Source organism: Phoenix dactylifera, chromosome 2, assembly GCF_051530095.1.
Source record: "Phoenix dactylifera cultivar Ajwa chromosome 2, Ajwa_hap1_PhDact_Kaust_v1.1, whole genome shotgun sequence".
Taxonomy (NCBI): Eukaryota; Viridiplantae; Streptophyta; class Magnoliopsida; order Arecales; family Arecaceae; genus Phoenix; species Phoenix dactylifera.
Genome location: NC_143191.1, coordinates 31,679,870 through 31,694,995, shown reverse-complemented (window position 1 = coordinate 31,694,995; position 15,126 = coordinate 31,679,870). Strand labels below are relative to the sequence as shown.

At 39.7% G+C, this 15,126-nt stretch overlaps 1 protein-coding gene across 5 annotated transcripts; it reads right to left on the bottom strand.

Annotated features, from left to right (window-relative positions):
- Positions 1-357: 357 nt before the first annotated feature.
- On the bottom strand, positions 358-11,741 carry LOC103711489 (protein involved in starch initiation 1). 5 transcript variants are annotated; one of them, XM_088715888.2, is made up of 4 exons: positions 11,381-11,738; positions 4,480-4,711; positions 3,998-4,362; positions 358-3,085 (listed from the first exon to the last, which is right to left on the bottom strand). In XM_088715888.2, exons 3-4 carry the CDS (start codon positions 3,998-4,000, stop codon positions 827-829), a joined length of 2,262 nt encoding a protein of 753 aa, XP_088572014.2. In that variant the 5' UTR covers positions 4,001-4,362; positions 4,480-4,711; positions 11,381-11,738; the 3' UTR covers positions 358-826. The 5 variants fall into 5 exon arrangements, with proteins under 5 accessions (XP_088572014.2, XP_088572013.2, XP_088572012.2 ...); XM_088715887.2 differs by having other exon boundaries at positions 4,559-4,711; XM_088715886.2 differs by having other exon boundaries at positions 3,998-4,711; positions 11,381-11,741.
- Between the last annotated feature and the right edge of the window lie 3,385 nt (positions 11,742-15,126).

Sequence of the window (15,126 nt, the reverse complement as noted above, 5' to 3'; positions counted from 1 at the left end):
TTTAGGGTTACCACCCTCTTTGCCAAACCATGGTTGCTTGGACAGGGTACACACCACTGATGACCAAAATGAAAGAACGTACCTTGCACGCATCTCCCTCCAATCAGGTGCTCTATGATTACAATGCTTGAACACATGAAACTACTTGAATTTAGCACTTGTCTGCCAAGCAGTCACAATTTCAGCAGTCAATAGTCCAATAATAAATTAAAGATTGACTGAAAGAAAGTTGATTACTAAAAAACTTACTAGAAGAAATTTTACTAGATGTTAATTGGAATTGAAATAATTGACATACTTGTGCAAATCAATCATAAAGCATAGCAGGAATTTACAAGGCAATAAGCACCAAAAACAGAAGCAGCAGCAAAAGGTAGCATCAGCTATACAATCATTCAAGAGTATTTCACAATGAGGAAAAAAGGATAACTTAAACGAAATTTTGAGGAATAATGTGGCTGACATCTGGCTGTGTCCACAGGAAAACTTGTTAACCCGATGCAACTTTCAGCTTTCTTCCTTTTTTTTATTGGATTTCGTTGCAGCAAGTAATCAGATATCAAAATCCAACCTGGAATACTTTCACTCAGAAATTCTTTGTTCATTTGAGTCTTACATTCCAAAGATTTACAGGGAGTATCAAAGAAGAAAGTATGATAGGACCTAAGAAATGTTCTAAACCAGCTGAAATTTTGACCTATGATGGATTATCTTTTTTGCAACAAAGGTTATTGATTGTAGATTTTAAATATGTAGGAAAATCAGAAAAATTGGAGTCATCTTGCTGAACAAGGCAATCAATTAGATTTATGGATCAGTTGTCTGCTCAATGCTGCTGTTCAGTGACACTAATTCTGGCCTCGTTCACAAGTTGCTCTGTCAAAGCAAAAAGATGGGCAACCTCCTTCTCAGCCTCCTCAAGACCCTTAATTCTTCCATACGAGTATGCACTAGAACCCACACCTTCTGCTGGCAGCATAACAGTGCCTATATCCATACTTGGGTCAGGGTCTTTCAAAAGCTGACAAGTCATATCTGCAAGCTTCTGGAGAGCAGTGGTTGCAGCTTCAGCTTCCAGCTGGGCCACCTCAACCTGAAGCCTTTCAATTGCCAAGTCCCCCACACTTCTGCCCCCAATTCTCTCCTGGGCCAGGCTATACAGTTTCATTAGCCCATCAGCATCTCCCCGTAACCGTTCTTTCATTGTCTTTAGTTCTTTTTCCTGCATATCCAACCTTTTCAGAGCTGCTCTGAACTCTTGCTCCTTAATAGTCAAAGCTTTCTGAGCAGCAAGGAAGTCCATCTCCTTTTGTCTCAGTGATTTCTTCACCATCTCAAGCTCGGTCTCAAGCTGTTTCTGCTTCCCGAAACTAGCATCATGCCCCACATCACCAAGCAGACTTCCCTCATCCACAGGAGCAGAAATGCAGCCCTCTTCATCTTTCACAGAAACAACCAGCTTGTTTGTGAGTTGGGCTATTCGTTGTACAATTGATGTTGCTTCTGAGTACTTGAGCTTTGTGTTATCTAAATCATGTTGCATTATTTGAATTTTCTCTTCCTTCTCCTGTAATCTTGTTGTGGTTTGGATAAGCTGCTCTTCTTTGCTGTTTATTAACCTTTGCAACTCTGCAATATCATGATTAACCTCAGCTAATTTCTTCTGAGCATTGAAATAATCATTATCTTTTTCTTGCAAGATGGCCTGAACATGAGCCTTCTCAGATTTCAAATGTTGGATTTGAAGGCTGGCTTCCACCAGTTCAGACTCCTTCACCTGAAGAAGATTTTGGATATCACTATACTCCATTTCTTTCTCTCGAAGCTCATTTTGGATCAAGGCTACTTTTTGGGTTTTTTGTTCTAAGGAAGCTCTTTCTCTACTCAAGTCCTCTTGCAAACGTTCTATATTTTCTTTCTCTACTGATAATTGTGTTTCCAGTTCCTTGCACCGAGCATGTGCAACTCTTAACTCAGATCTCTTGTTCTCAACTTTGATTTGAGCAACTTTCAAATTCTCAGAGTATGACATCACTAAGAATTTCTGTTCATTGATTTCTGCCACTTGTTTCTCGAACTGAAATGCTTGATCCTCCATTTTTCTGCGAGAGGAAGCAAGAAATTCTTGTGAAGATATCAATTCAGATCTTACAGCAGCAAGAAGTGATCTAACTCTTTGGAACTCCTCAAAAGACTCCTCCATATCATTGATGTTCTGAGATGCTTGCTCCATCAGTTCCTTTAATTCTTTTTGTGCTTTTAACCATTCGACTGTCTGCTTTTCAAGGGTTGCCTCCAGAACTTTTGTCCTCTCTTCATCAGCTTTCCTCATTTTAAGTGACTCAGCTAAATCATGTTCTTTTTCTTTAATGTCTTGTTGAAGCGCTTCAATTTTTGTTTCTTGCTCCCTGATGACTTCATTGGCTTCATATAAAAGCTGTTCTTTGGAGTCAATTGCTGAACTTAGAATTCTTGCCTCCTCATTCTTCATCATCAATTCGTTTTCAAGCTTTTCCAAAACATCTTCCTTCTGAGAAAGTGAAACTTGTAAACTGGCAATTTTCTCCCCTTGTTCCTCAACCAACAATTTTAGATCTTCAATCTGTCTGGCTTGAGAAGCTAGGTCACCGTTAGCCTTCTTCAGGTCTTCTTCCATTTGTAGTTGCTTATCAAATACAGTAGTAATCTCTTCCTCTCGTCTCTCCAAGTCTTGTTTTGTCAGGTTTAATTTGGTTTGCTCAACTAGTACTCTCCTCTCAGCATCCTGAAGATCTTCTTCCTTCATCCTCAGGGCTGACAAGGCAGCTTGAATGTCCGATTCCAAGATTTCGAGGTTCATGTTCAGTTCAGCATCATCAGAAAGATTGGAATCTCTACTCATCATCTCTTCTAGTTTCTGTCTCTTTGCAAACAGTCTCTCAAGAAGAACCCCAGCAGGTTCTGTTGCTCCATTGTCACCATTACTAACATCTGACTGGAGCTTCTTTAATGCAGATCTGATTACAAGTGGTCTGCAGTTAATTTTCCTTTGAGCTTTAAGAGAAACCAAAAATCTCTGCTTCTGGTTGAGGGTCAGATGATAATGCTGCAGAAATTTGATGCTGATATTAGTCAACCAGACTACATATTATCAACCAAAGAGATCAAATATCAGGAAATCCAAATGGTTGCTTCAAAAATTAACTTTAGTATATTAGCATGGAAACATAATAACAAGCCTGCAAACAAGTTACCAACAATAACCCCACCAATCCATCAGCGCAGAAGGCACAACAATCAAATTCAATGCTGATCAGTTTTACTCAACTTGATTAAGATAACATTACATGGCTCCATGATGTACCCCATCCTTGGCCATCTATAATTACAAAATTATAGGCCTGTGTGTTCACTATTGCTTCAACTTTAGTGTTCTGAGAAAATAGAAATAAAATCCATGACAATGCTAATGAACCTAAAGAGGCAAGGCAGTCCCTTTTTATGTGCATTTAAATGAAACAAAATGCCATATCAGAAACAGAAATTGAAATTTTTCATTTTCTTTTCATTGCCATCTTAAATAAATTGGACACCAACTGTGCCAGTCCTTAGCTAGAAAATGAAAAAAAAAGGTAAGAAGATTGATGCTAGGTAGGCTGCTAATAGTAAAAATGAGAGAGAACAAAATTCAGTACTGGATCTGTTTAAAAAGAAAGAGAAAAATTAAAGGTGAACTTAATTAGACAGGAGAAGAGTTGTTGGTTATGATTCTAACCATATAAGCCCAAGTAGATAGCAGAGAATTACTAGCAGCTGTAAACAAGTATCTAATTTCTAAGCTCAGAATAATAATACAGAATAAGGCCCACGATCCATTTAATATTCATCGAACGAGTATTACTTTGCTAAAAGCAACAAAGGAAAAAGACAGCCAGGCACAACAAAATCATAAAAAAAGAAAAACCATTTCAAGACTCCAAGAAGTTCTGAAAACTGTAATAATTCAATAAGGACTCGCCATTTTACGCAGATAGCCACCCTTTGTAAAGATTATCTACAATTGAGGTAGCTTTCACTCCAACATGATTCTTGAAGTTGCTTTCTTCCTCTAACCAATCTGCACCACTCCACAATCACCACAGGGCTCTAAAAGTTGAAAACTGGATGGGAAAACACACCTTTTTCTGAAAAAAATAATCATCATCTAATACCAAACCTCATGTGCATCAAAGGAAGGTCCTCTAATGAATGGGCAAGAAAAAAGAAAAGATGGGGGAAAAGAAAAAAGAATGCAAGTAACCAGGGACCCATCATATGGAGATCATTGAACGGACAGATGGGATGAAAAGAAAGCATGAGAAGAGTCGCCTGTACCCCATAAGCCTACACAATATGTTTGGAGAAACAAAGTTCATTTTGTTAGGAAATTGAATATAGTGGGTGATCATGTTGATAGATCACAAAGGATGAGTCTTTCAAAAAAGAACTTCCAAACATAACTAAAAATTGCCACTATAGGAGCTGGCCTTGTGGAGAAGTCCTTAATCAAGTGAGAATGCCAGAGTACAAGCAAAGGAACCTCATATGATAGCCAGTCTCTTTGGGAATTCCTCCATATAGAAGTCGAAATGGGGAAGAGACTCATAGCAAATGCATCGTAACAGTATTTTTCTCATATTCAGCACATAAGCAGAACCCTGCTATGTCCAGCAGCTCCAGCCACTTGGTCATCCTGTCACATTCAGTAATGAAGCACTGTTAAATGAGAAAGTTGAAAACAATTTTATTTCTTCTGATTTCTGCCACAGTTTTCTTTTTCAGGAAGATCAATTCAGAAAGGTGCTTATTGCTTATGTGAACAAACAAATGACCAGCTTGGTGAAGGGTGGGGATAAGATTATGGAAATGACAAATCAGTTGAGTTTACAGAATGGAGTGCTAATTTAAATAAAGGATCAAGGTGCCAGTTCATAGTGGTCTGTAAGATGTGATAGATATCGTGCTGGCTAGTTACTGGAATGGTATGATGGTGCGTGCTGCAGTTTTGCGCTTATAGGCCCAAGCCAGTTTGACACAAGCTGCATAGACTGATAAACAAAGTAAAAGCAATGCACCCCCACCAAACCTCCCCAACACAACCCCCCCCCCCCCCCAAACCCAACTCTTTTCTTCTAGTGTTCTTTTATTCCAAGCTCATTTGGCGTCTAAGCGTAAAATCTCCACTTTTGGTGTTCGACTACCCTGATCCTAGAATCAAATATGCTCTTGACACACACAAGCTATCCAATATCAAACCATATTGTGAAATTTGTCCTTTTATCTTTCATGAAGAGAAATAAAGGTATACAATGCATCTTAAAGCAATTTTAAGCTATCAGTTCTAGATTATTTAGTGTATGTCATTGATTCAAGAATATAGCCGAACTCATAACACAGGCTGGAGGTGTCTAGCATAATCTTTAGAGTTATCTAGTGGAAGGCTAAAGCGAGCTATGCAATAAAAGTAAATAAAAATCTCCACTTTTGGTGTTCGGCTGCCCTGATCCTAGAATCAAATATGCTCTTGACACACATAAGCTATCCAATATCAAACCATATTGTGAAATTTGTCCTTTTAGCTTTCATGAAGAGAAATAAAGGTATACAATGCATCTTAAAGCAATTTTAAGCTACCAGTTCTAGATTAATTAATGTATGTCATTGATTCAAGAATATAGCCGAACTCATAACACAGGCTGGAGGTGTCTAGCATAAGCTTTAGAGTTATCTAGTGGAAGGCTAAAGCGAGCTATGCAATAAAAGTAAATAAAAATCTCCACTTTTGGTGTTCGGCTGCCCTGATCCTAGAATCAAATATGCTCTTGACACACATAAGCTATCCAATATCAAACCATATTGTGAAATTTGTCCTTTTATCTTTCATGAAGAGAAATAAAGGTATACAATGCATCTTAAAGCAATTTTAAGCTATCAGTTCTAGATTAGTTAATGTATGTCATTGATTCAAGAATATAGCCGAACTCATAACACAGGCTGGAGGTGTCTAGCATAAGCTTTAGAGTTATCTAGTGGAAGGCTAAAGCGAGCTATGCAATAAAAGTAAATAAAAATCTAGAGTTTTGAAAGCAATTATCAATTTGAAAAGTAAAGACTATGGATCTAGATGCTAAGAAAGAAACTAGAAGAAGGGATAATTAGTAGCTTTTTGCCTCGCTACCAAGAGGGACTCATCATCACCAAGGACTCCGCCAGCTGCTACTTTTGAGATGCTCCATGACTAAGGACTCCACCAACTAGCAGTGTCGTGATTCCTTAGAAGTCACCAAGATCGCACAGAATTTACCACGCAAAAGGAGAACACCAAAGTGCATCTAGTAAAAATGAAGCTTTAATAATTGTTCAATGATCAAAATCCAAGTATAAGAGGCGTGCTTATAGGCTCTAGGGTCCCTTAAAAAAAAAGGGACATCTAGGTACCCTTAGAGTCCAAAAAGAACATGAAAAACAACTTCTAAGACATCTAAACTAAGTAATCCCATCACATTCGACCTTCCAGAAAAATTTCTGTTCCAACAGTGATGTATTTGCCATCAGAATCCTTCCAATGCCAGTTATGGCTTCTTGGATCAACTGACAGGGACTAGATCCAACGTCCATACCCCTAGACTCAGTGTCCATCTTGGAGCAAGTGCTGGAGCCTTCAGACTGTAAGATGTTATCATCGAACGCCTTCTGGCAGTGACTAATGTATTTTCGGCTGTGTTCTGATGGTGTATAGTTCATCATCAGTAGGGTTTTGGACCTTATTGACATATTTTTGGGCTTGGCATCGTTCCAGCCTACATCAACTCCCATCAACTTGGATAAGTTTGGTTCCAACAAAGTACATGCAAGATACTCATCATAAAGGTCTGGTTTTAGTCATTGTAGGTCCTCGGCAATGATCCATGATTTCTCTGATTTGGACCTTCCTCTCCACTTTACTAGAAACTTCTGGTCAGGCTTCTTTTGAGTGATCCATCATCCAAGTTGGCCTCAATTTCCTGGTTCTTCGGTTGGGGTGGAGCCAGCTACAGGTCAGACTTCTCATCAGCTACCTCTTGGCCTTCAAAGTATGGTGGCAAATCTTGTCTCGGCACAGTAGGTGACATCTCAATCATAGAGCCATGGCCACCCAAAAAGGAGATGACTGCCCTATGTTCTACCTAAAGGACATGAAGCACTTGTGGTTGATCGAGATAGTTTGTTCATTAACCCAAATGATTCGATAAGATTTAAGGTGGAGGGTAGTCTTGAGCCCACATTTGTCCATGAGCTCTTTGGATGCTACATTCTCGTTGTTGTCATTGCCAATGATAATGGTGATGGAGCAGTTCTGGCAAATGATGCTCAGTGGAATATGCTGTTATGCCCCCAATCCACCTCTTCTTCTTGAGATGCTGCCAAAACTCGATGGAAAACGAGGCTAGGATAGCCATTCTCATACTCAATTTTGATATAAAGTCCATCATATAATAGTCTTCATTATCTATAGAAAACTCGGGTTCTTCATCTTCTTCGTAGAATTCAGGTATCTCAGTTTGCTTTTCCCAACCTAGCTGGCAATAGTTGAGAGTTCAAGTTAGGCATTGCATGGAAATGTGGCCAAACTCCTTGCACTTAAAACATTGGAATGGTTGTTTGGATGGGTTTGATGCAATTGGGGTCTTCATCTTCTCGGCAATAGGTTTAGAGGGGCCTACCTTAGCTAAGAGTCATAGCAGTGAGCTTGGGAGGAGTATTTTGGGACACGTGTTTGACCCCTCAACTAGGAAAGTTAACTTGCATGATTTATTTTTTTAGTTGCTACTTGCTACTAAACTTGCTTAGCTATTGATAAGCCTTGTCGAGACTTTGGGCCAACCCCATCTGATCCTAGATTTCTAGATGCAGGCCATTACAAAACCACAAATCAATTGGTTTGAGGTTTCTCTGAGTCGAACTCAAAGCATGAGTATGAGTTTCATCAAATTCTACTTGGTACTCTTGGACATATTTGGTTCCTTATTTGAGTTGGAGCATCCAAGTGTAGATACTCCGGGTGTAATCAAAAGGTACATACCATTACTTCAGTTTTGTCCCCATCCCATCGCACATCCCATGTCGCAATGGGTATCTCTCCATAAAGAGCTCAATTGTCTTTAATGGTTAATCATCATATGCAAGCTGGACCTTTGAGCTTTGCCTTCACAAATTGGATTTGTTTCCATCAGAAAGATGATGCCAAATGAAAATTGTTCCTGTTTTACATTCAACATTGTGACTTCTTTCTATCTTGCTAAAGCTTTCATCCTTCTCTAGTAAAAGTCTTTTGGACTTCTGTCACATACACAAATTTTGTATTATAGCTCTTCTATTATTCTTTATCTTTTAATGCTGGACCAGAGCATCCATATCAGAAAGTGGTGACTACTTTCTTTACACAATTTCTGTCCACATTTCATTCAAAGCCATAGCCATAAGGTGGGGCCTGTCTTTATTACATATATATTTGTTTAACACTAGATATGTTTGCTCAGTTTTTGCCCACTAGAGATGCCGTGCATGCTTGATAACATATCTCTTGGTAACGTGTACTGCATACATGCATATTATTCCTCTCTCTACTTGAGTGTCATTTAACGGTAGACAAGGGACTACTAAAGCTAATCATATCTTTCAAGCTTGAGCACATATAAAAAAGAATTATAAAGGTCCTTCGAAATCCTTCCACTTAACTTTAGAACATTTTATCTCTCTTCGTGCTATAAAATATATACCTTGTGAAACTATTTTTATCCAAAGTTGACACTAAATGCACGCTTCAGGTTTTATATGAATTTTGATTATAAAATCCCATTTTTTTGAAAGACGATTTATTCAAAAATTTCAATAAGCTTCTATACCAACTTAATATTAAAGCCCTATTTAGCTCAGTCCTCAATTATACCTAGATAATGCATGCGATGATGTTGAAAACATCAAATACAAGTAAATGGAGCATAGGGGAACCAAGGTGCATAAAAAAATCTGAAACGTATTTTTCGATAAACCATAAAAACCAACAAACCATGCAATTTGTCAATCTCCATCTTGGTGCTCGACTCAATTCAACCAAGCCTTAATCCCAAACTAGTTGGGGTTGGCTCCATGAATCCTTTTCCTCCATTCCACTCTGTTTAGAGCTACACTTTTTGAAAGATGCAGCAATATTAGGTCCTTCCTTACTACTTCATTCCATGTAATTTTCAATCTACCTCTACCTTTTTTTTTCCTTCTACATGTGTCAAATCATCAATCCCCATCTCGGTACCAAAGCTAAATGTAAAACTACAGTAAGTCCACCATCTGTTGCAACGTACACAGAAACTTCCCAATAAAAACAAACCATGACATCATAAATGCCCTAAGCAATGCCCAACATGTGACAGCTTAAACAGACTTGCTAATCCCTCAAACCTTACCAATAAGCGAATAGCTATCCCCTAATTTCTTTAAACAAACACAACTTCCTCTATGGCATCGACTACTATCCATGACAACTAACTTCCCAAAGAGGTCATCCTTTTTCAATCCTAAAGTGGAAGGTGTCTTCAGATTCTTTTGTAAATCTTATCAAATTTATTTAATTAAGTTTATTTATCTAACGATTGATATAACGATCTGTCACAAAAGCTCAGATGACATTTTAGCCTCTCATTAAAAGTACACCAGCTATTAGCATCCATGTTGGTAAAAAAATCGGAGAAATAAACTTTAAAGCAAACAAGAAAGACTTTCATTCTTTGCTTTCCACTGGAACTATGATTAAACCATAAGATACATCGATTTGATTAATGCAATTATGGAAATTTGATAGAAGAAAATGTGTGGCTTGCACCAATCCATCTGCTTTTTGTTGGACCTTGCCACATTTCATCACTTTTAACCTCTTCAATGTGACTCAAACCCTCCAGGAAAGGTTTAAAGAATGGGTATTGACTGTCTCTAAAACCAAGAGTATATTGAATCGGCATTATTATGACCTGAAGCATGCACACAGTCTTAGGCCTCATTTAATTAAGATTGGCTAGAGGAACCTACTGAACCAAAAAGGGATTTCCATCAATCTTTTGGTCAAAAACAAGTGGATAATTCCAATTCCAAACATTACAACAGACATGACAGGTATTTCAATCACCATAGTCCCCACCTAGGCTGGGACTAAGGATGTCTTCAAAAAAGTAACTTATAACATTTAACATTTCAAGTTAATGAAACAAACGGCACAAAATGCTCCCCTCATTTTAATTCATTCAACGTTAAAATATTTTGCTACTTTTGAATTGGACATTAAACATGGATTTATCTTATGCTAAAAACCTATAGTTGCTAATGATACCCATATTTATGCTAAAATATCTTGCTTCTTTTGAATTGGACATTAAACATGGATTTATCTTATGCTAAAACCTATAGTTGCTAATGATACCCATATCATGGTCATGCCGAACATTCCCCATAACACCCCGCAAGTTCCAAGAAGCAAGACTGGGGACATGGATAAGGAATCAACTTTCTTCCCTAACCATGCTGCATTTTACGGCTGAAAAGCATAGAATAATTAAAATAGAAAGGCAAGTCATCAATATAAAACCTTCTAGAGATTTCCCCATACAATCAAAAAATTTCATCTAGGAAGTCTTACACCTTCTCCAAACCCATTTTAACAAAATAAATGAACAGCTCTATTGAAGAATTAGTCTACCTAATACAAAAGGTTTAGTTTTATTGAGATGATAATGTGAATCTAATCAGCTAGTAACTTCATTGAAAACACAGACACTCCATCATGCCAGCTAGTGGGAACAATACCACATTCCAAGCGGAACTTTTCCTACTATCAGAAGAACTTTGTCTTCTAAATTGCAATACTTGCAAGGAGCTCAGACCAGACAAGAAGTCTTCATAAGTTCACCACTTACATCACCAGACAAACAATCCCAACACATGCCAAAAACAAAAACTAACACTTCTCAGAATCCTGCAGCAACATCAGACAAACAACCAAAAGTCCAATCAAGAATAACTAATCGTGATGACAAACATTAGCATCTATAAATGTAGACAAACAAAAAGTCCATCACGTTTAAGTAAATCCTAGATTTCAAAATTCATGATCTCGATCATGAAACGAGTTACTGTCCCAACCCATTCGTTCTAAAATCAATCGCCGACCAAGAAACAAGACAACAACATCTACGTTCCCGCAGTCAGAAAAAGCATCAAGAAGACCAAATAGCAGCTTCTTGGAGATTAAACGTAGCAGCTAAACAAACTAGTAAGAAGAACAAAAGATATGAGATGGGAAAGAAGAACAAAGGATGAGGATTTGAAGTAGTACGTGGGACGAGCAGTAGGGACTAGAGGTGGTCGGAAAATTGCCGCTGAGAGCAGCCGAGAAGGCCATCTTCTTGGATTGCATCCGGATCTCCGCCTCGCGTTGCCTCGCCGGCCCCAAAAACCATCGAGCGTGGCCCTCGGAAGCGATCTCCTCCGCTCGACTGGAATCGAGTAGCTTGGAGACGGGGAAAAGACGAACGAGAGAGAGAGAGGAACTGGTGGGGGGAAAAAACTGTGGGAGAAAGGAGGGAAAAATAAAGGCAAACGGCCGCGCCGGGCGGGTTCTGTTGCTCCTCGGAGAGCAGCCGCTCTTCCCCTCTTGGCGGATTGGAAACAGTATGTGGATGTTATTAAGTGACCCTGCGGAAATTTTAACTGGGTTCCGACGCTGACGTGTTCCTGTACCGATGGATTGTTGGGCACGGGTTCCCGGTGATTCCTTTCACGGCGTTCCCCAATAATTGGGGTTTTCATATCACTAGAATACCAGTTTTATCCCTATATATCTATGAACCATAGGCCTTTATTAATTATTATCGGCCAAAATCATGTGACGTGCGAATGTGTCAACAATATTCTTTAATTCAAATTAATGATTGGTCTTCATTCATTTGCACTTCTCCCTGGAATATTTAGCAGTTTGGCATTTTGCAAGTAATCTCTTTATACACTAATTAGTTTACGATATTTTATGTGGTGAAGTTTGTTTTAGTGCACATTTAAATATGTTTAGCAGACAATTGCATGCGTGTACAAAACCATGAACTAAGATATTTCCATTAGAAGCAAGGAGCAATAATAAGATAGTCAATACGATGACTAAATGCAATGGCAATCAATCAAAGATAGACATCATTTTTCTCTTTTTTATATATATTATTCAATTATTCTTGCCCAGAGAAACCAAGATCAGATAATGATGCTGAGGTACAGGCTATAACTACAATACAGCGCTTGGCTTTCCTTGGCTTAATTCCAACAACAACATGGGAACCATCCTTCTGAGGAGGCTTGCACATACTTAGAGACATGTGCGAGTATTAATGTATGTGCACAAACTATATATTTATTTATGCATGCATTTACTTGTGCGTGCCTAATTTCCTAATTTCTTTTGTAAAATCATGCGATGTCGTATTTATGCAGACCGACCCAATAGAGCCCGCCAAAAAGCTCCCAATCAGCCAATCAAAGCCTGCTACATGGCCAATCTAGAGGCATGTAGAGAGTTATTTAAATTTCGAATTCTCTTCTTAGCTGGTGACACCTCAGTCACAATCGCGAGCCATTTTCTTAACCATATATGCAAGATACAAGAGCGGAATGCCCATACGTGACCTTTAAAACATAAGATGAGCTACCAAAGATGTGAAGAAGTGCTAGAGAATGAGATGGAGGAAGAAATGAGTTAGAGGTTGTATGGAAGAATGAACAGTGCCTGATACATTGCTATAATATCCGGCACGCTGTTCATTCCCCTCTTCTATTTTCATGTATTGAATAGAGTCTCTTACCGCCCTTTTATACACACTCTGATCCAATGATCAGTTGAGGGAAATAACAGAATTTTGTTGCAATGAAGACTCTGGAATCTGGGAGAAGAAGTCTGTTGTAAGAACACTCTGGAAATCAGAGGAGCACATGGAGCTTGAAGTGAATTCGGATGGCTGTGAAGCAGTGATGATCATTTGCTGTAACAGCAGGGAGATGTACATCCTAAGACCCCCCCTCAAGCTGAGAGTGGGAAGCAACTCTCAGCTTGGAACAGATCATTCGATGACGAGCCGTGGGAAGAGATTTGGTAAAAATATCTGCCGGCTGGTCTTGAGTAGAGACGTGAGAGAGATTAATCTCTTTGGACTGCAGTTTCTCCCGAATGAAATGATAGTCCACCTCAATGTGTTTAGTTCGAGCGTGGAACACAGGATTGGCTGCAAGAGCCATAGCTGAAATGCTGTCTGAGTAGAGGGCAGTGCGATCAGCAATGGAAACACCGAGTTCCTGAAGAGGACGCCGAAGCCAGACCAGCTCCTGGGTCGTAACTGCCATAGCCCGGTACTCAGCCTCCGTCGAAGATCGGGCAACTGTTGGTTGCTTCTTGGCGCACCAAGATATAAGGTTGCAGCCGAGGAAGACACAAAACCCTGAGGTGGAGCGTCTATCCTGTGCATCGCCGGCCCAGTCAGAGTCACAGTAAGCTGTGAGTTGAAGGAAACTACTTTTATAATGTAAGCAGTAATCAATTGTGCCTTTGACATATCTGAGGATGTGTTTAAGGTATTGAAAGTGCAATTGGAGAGGGTGATGCATGAATTGACACACAAAATTCACAGCAAAGGAAAGATCTGGCCGAGTGATTGTAAGATATTATAAAGAACCAGCGAGGCTCCTGTAAAACTCTGCATCTGAAAATGGGGCAGAGAGATCAGTGATAGAAGACTTCTTGGTCGAAAGAGGAGAAGCAATGGATTTACAATTCTCCATGCCAGCCCGCTGTAACAGCTTCTGAGCATACTGAGATTGACTAAGTCGAATGTCGTCTGCATCGAAGAAGAAGCGAATGCCCAGGAAATAGGAGAGCTGACCCAAATCCTTCATTTTGAATTTGGAATGAAGCTTATGTAGGAGAGTAGTAATTGCATCAGAGTCGTTTCCAGTGAGGAGGATGTCATCAACATATATGAGTATGTAGATGACTGTGGTGTCCTGCTGAAAAAGAAAAAGAGAGGGATCTGCCGAGCTGGAACGGAAGCGATGCTGGAGAAGAAACCCGGAAAAGGTAGCAAACCACCGACGTGGTGCCTGTTTCAAACCATAAATGGACTTCCTGAGCTGACAAACATGAGTAGGATTCTCTGGATCCTTGAAGCCTCTTGGTTGTTCCATAAAAACAAGTTCATCAAGATGTCCATGGAGGAAGGCATTTGACACATCGAGCTGTTTGATAGACCAGCCCAAGTGTAAGGCAAGAAGAACAAGTACCCTGATGGTCGGAAACTTCGCCACAAGACTAAAAGTTTCATGATAATCCAGGCCATACTCCTGTTTGAATCCCTGAGCAACTAAACGAGCCTTGTACCTTGCTAGTGAGCCATCAGAATTTCTCTTGATCTTATAAGTCCATCGGCAGCCAAGGATATTTTGATCAGAAGAGCGAGGAACTAGTGTCCATGTCTGCTGATCAATCAATGCATTGAATTCAGAGGACATCGCTGCTCGCCAGTTAAGATCAGCATTCGCCACTGAGAAACAAGTTGGTTCCTGATCATCTGCATCCACACTGATGAGAGAGAAAATTTGCTTTGGTCGAAGTGACCCTGTCTTCGATCTTGTAACCATAGGATGCCGAACTGGAGAAGGGGATACAGTGGAACAGGGAGTACTTGCTGGTTGTGTAGGTGAGATGGAAGGTAGAGGTGCAGTGGAGGCTGAAGACGAAGATGATGAAGAGAAGGAGGGTGAATGGGTATTGGTGGTCCTTGGTTTGGAGAAAGTAGACAAAGTAGGGAGCTGAGAAGGGGGAACCAGTAGAGGCGTGGGAAGTAGAGGTGCTGACGAGATGGTGGATTGAACAGAATGAGCAAAAGGGAAGAACGACTCGTTGAATCGAACATGTCTGGAGATGTAGACCCGGCCATTGGACGGATCATAGCAGCGATAGCCTTTATGGTTAGAGGAGTAGCCAATGAAGACACAAGGTAAAGACCGGGGTGAGAACTTGGATGGGTTCTGAGGACGCACCCATGG